Here is a 1,057-nt window from a genome sequence, read left to right on the forward strand (position 1 = left end):
CTATTGATGAAAGAGGGTAAGAGGAAAAGAGAAGAGGGTAGAGTGTGTGATGGGTAATGCGTTAGAGTAGTGTATAAAGACGGGGACGAGAGTATTAGTGGTAATGACGGGGGGAGTTAGGGAAATGACGAGGAAATGCTAATAATGTGTAAGGTATAGATAAAATATGTGAGGGTGAGGAGTGGGGTGGGATAGACGAGAGGGAGCATTGTATAATGCGCTAGAGAAATCAATGAGTATAATAATCTCCGTTGGATGGAATCCAATCAGGATATTGTATTACATTAAAAATGTGAGTAGAATCTTCTTTATTCTGAGCCATATCATTTGTTACACTTTCTTGATTAATTTGATTACTATTTGTATCATTATTAATAGATTTTGATAATCCTTGGTCATTTTTATTTTGAACACGACGAACATTGTGAGTTTCTGTTATTACTTGAGTAGTACTATTATTACCATTAGTTGTTGTTGTAGTAATAGTAGTAGAATTTGTAACAGTGAATGTAGTTGAAGTTGTTGTAGTTTTTGAAGTAACTGATGACACAGTTTTAGTACTTTTTGGTGACTTTTTTGGTGCTTTAGGAGGACTTTTTCCTGCAGAAAAAATCACAATAGAACTTTCATCATTTGTTTGGTTATTATGGTTTATAATACCTTCATTAGTAATACCACTTTCTGAGATAATTGTAAAATTTTGTAAATTAGAATTATCTTCTAAACCACTATTAATAATTTTCTTAGAGCCATTTTCATCTATCAATAATTTTCTCAAAATTAAATTTGAGCTTTTTGAAAATTCTGAATTTTCTGTATTGTTTTTAGGTTGATTTCTTGACAACTTTCTACGTGTTATTTTTAATGAATAAGTGTTATTATTGTTTTTAAAGTTTAAAGTATTTTTTGAAGTTAAAAACTTAATTAAGATATTCAAGACATGCAAATACCAAACCTGCAATCATTTAGTCTATCATACTTATTATCTTCGAAAAAAAGACAGATCTGGTTCTACTTATACACATCACACACAATATTCATATATATAAACATGGCC

General features: G+C 30.3%; 1 protein-coding gene across 1 annotated transcript; it reads right to left on the reverse strand.

Moving 5' to 3' along the window:
* Nucleotides 1-229: 229 nt before the first annotated feature.
* Nucleotides 230-322, reverse strand: Chro.50472 (hypothetical protein). Its single annotated transcript, XM_659819.1, has 1 exon — nt 230-322. The coding sequence occupies one exon, from the start codon at nt 320-322 to the stop codon at nt 230-232; it is 93 nt and encodes a 30-aa protein (XP_664911.1).
* Between the last annotated feature and the right edge of the window lie 735 nt (nt 323-1,057).

Source organism: Cryptosporidium hominis (genome assembly GCF_000006425.1).
Source record: "Cryptosporidium hominis TU502 chromosome 5 CHRO015177, whole genome shotgun sequence".
In the NCBI taxonomy this organism is placed as follows: Eukaryota; Apicomplexa; class Conoidasida; order Eucoccidiorida; family Cryptosporidiidae; genus Cryptosporidium; species Cryptosporidium hominis.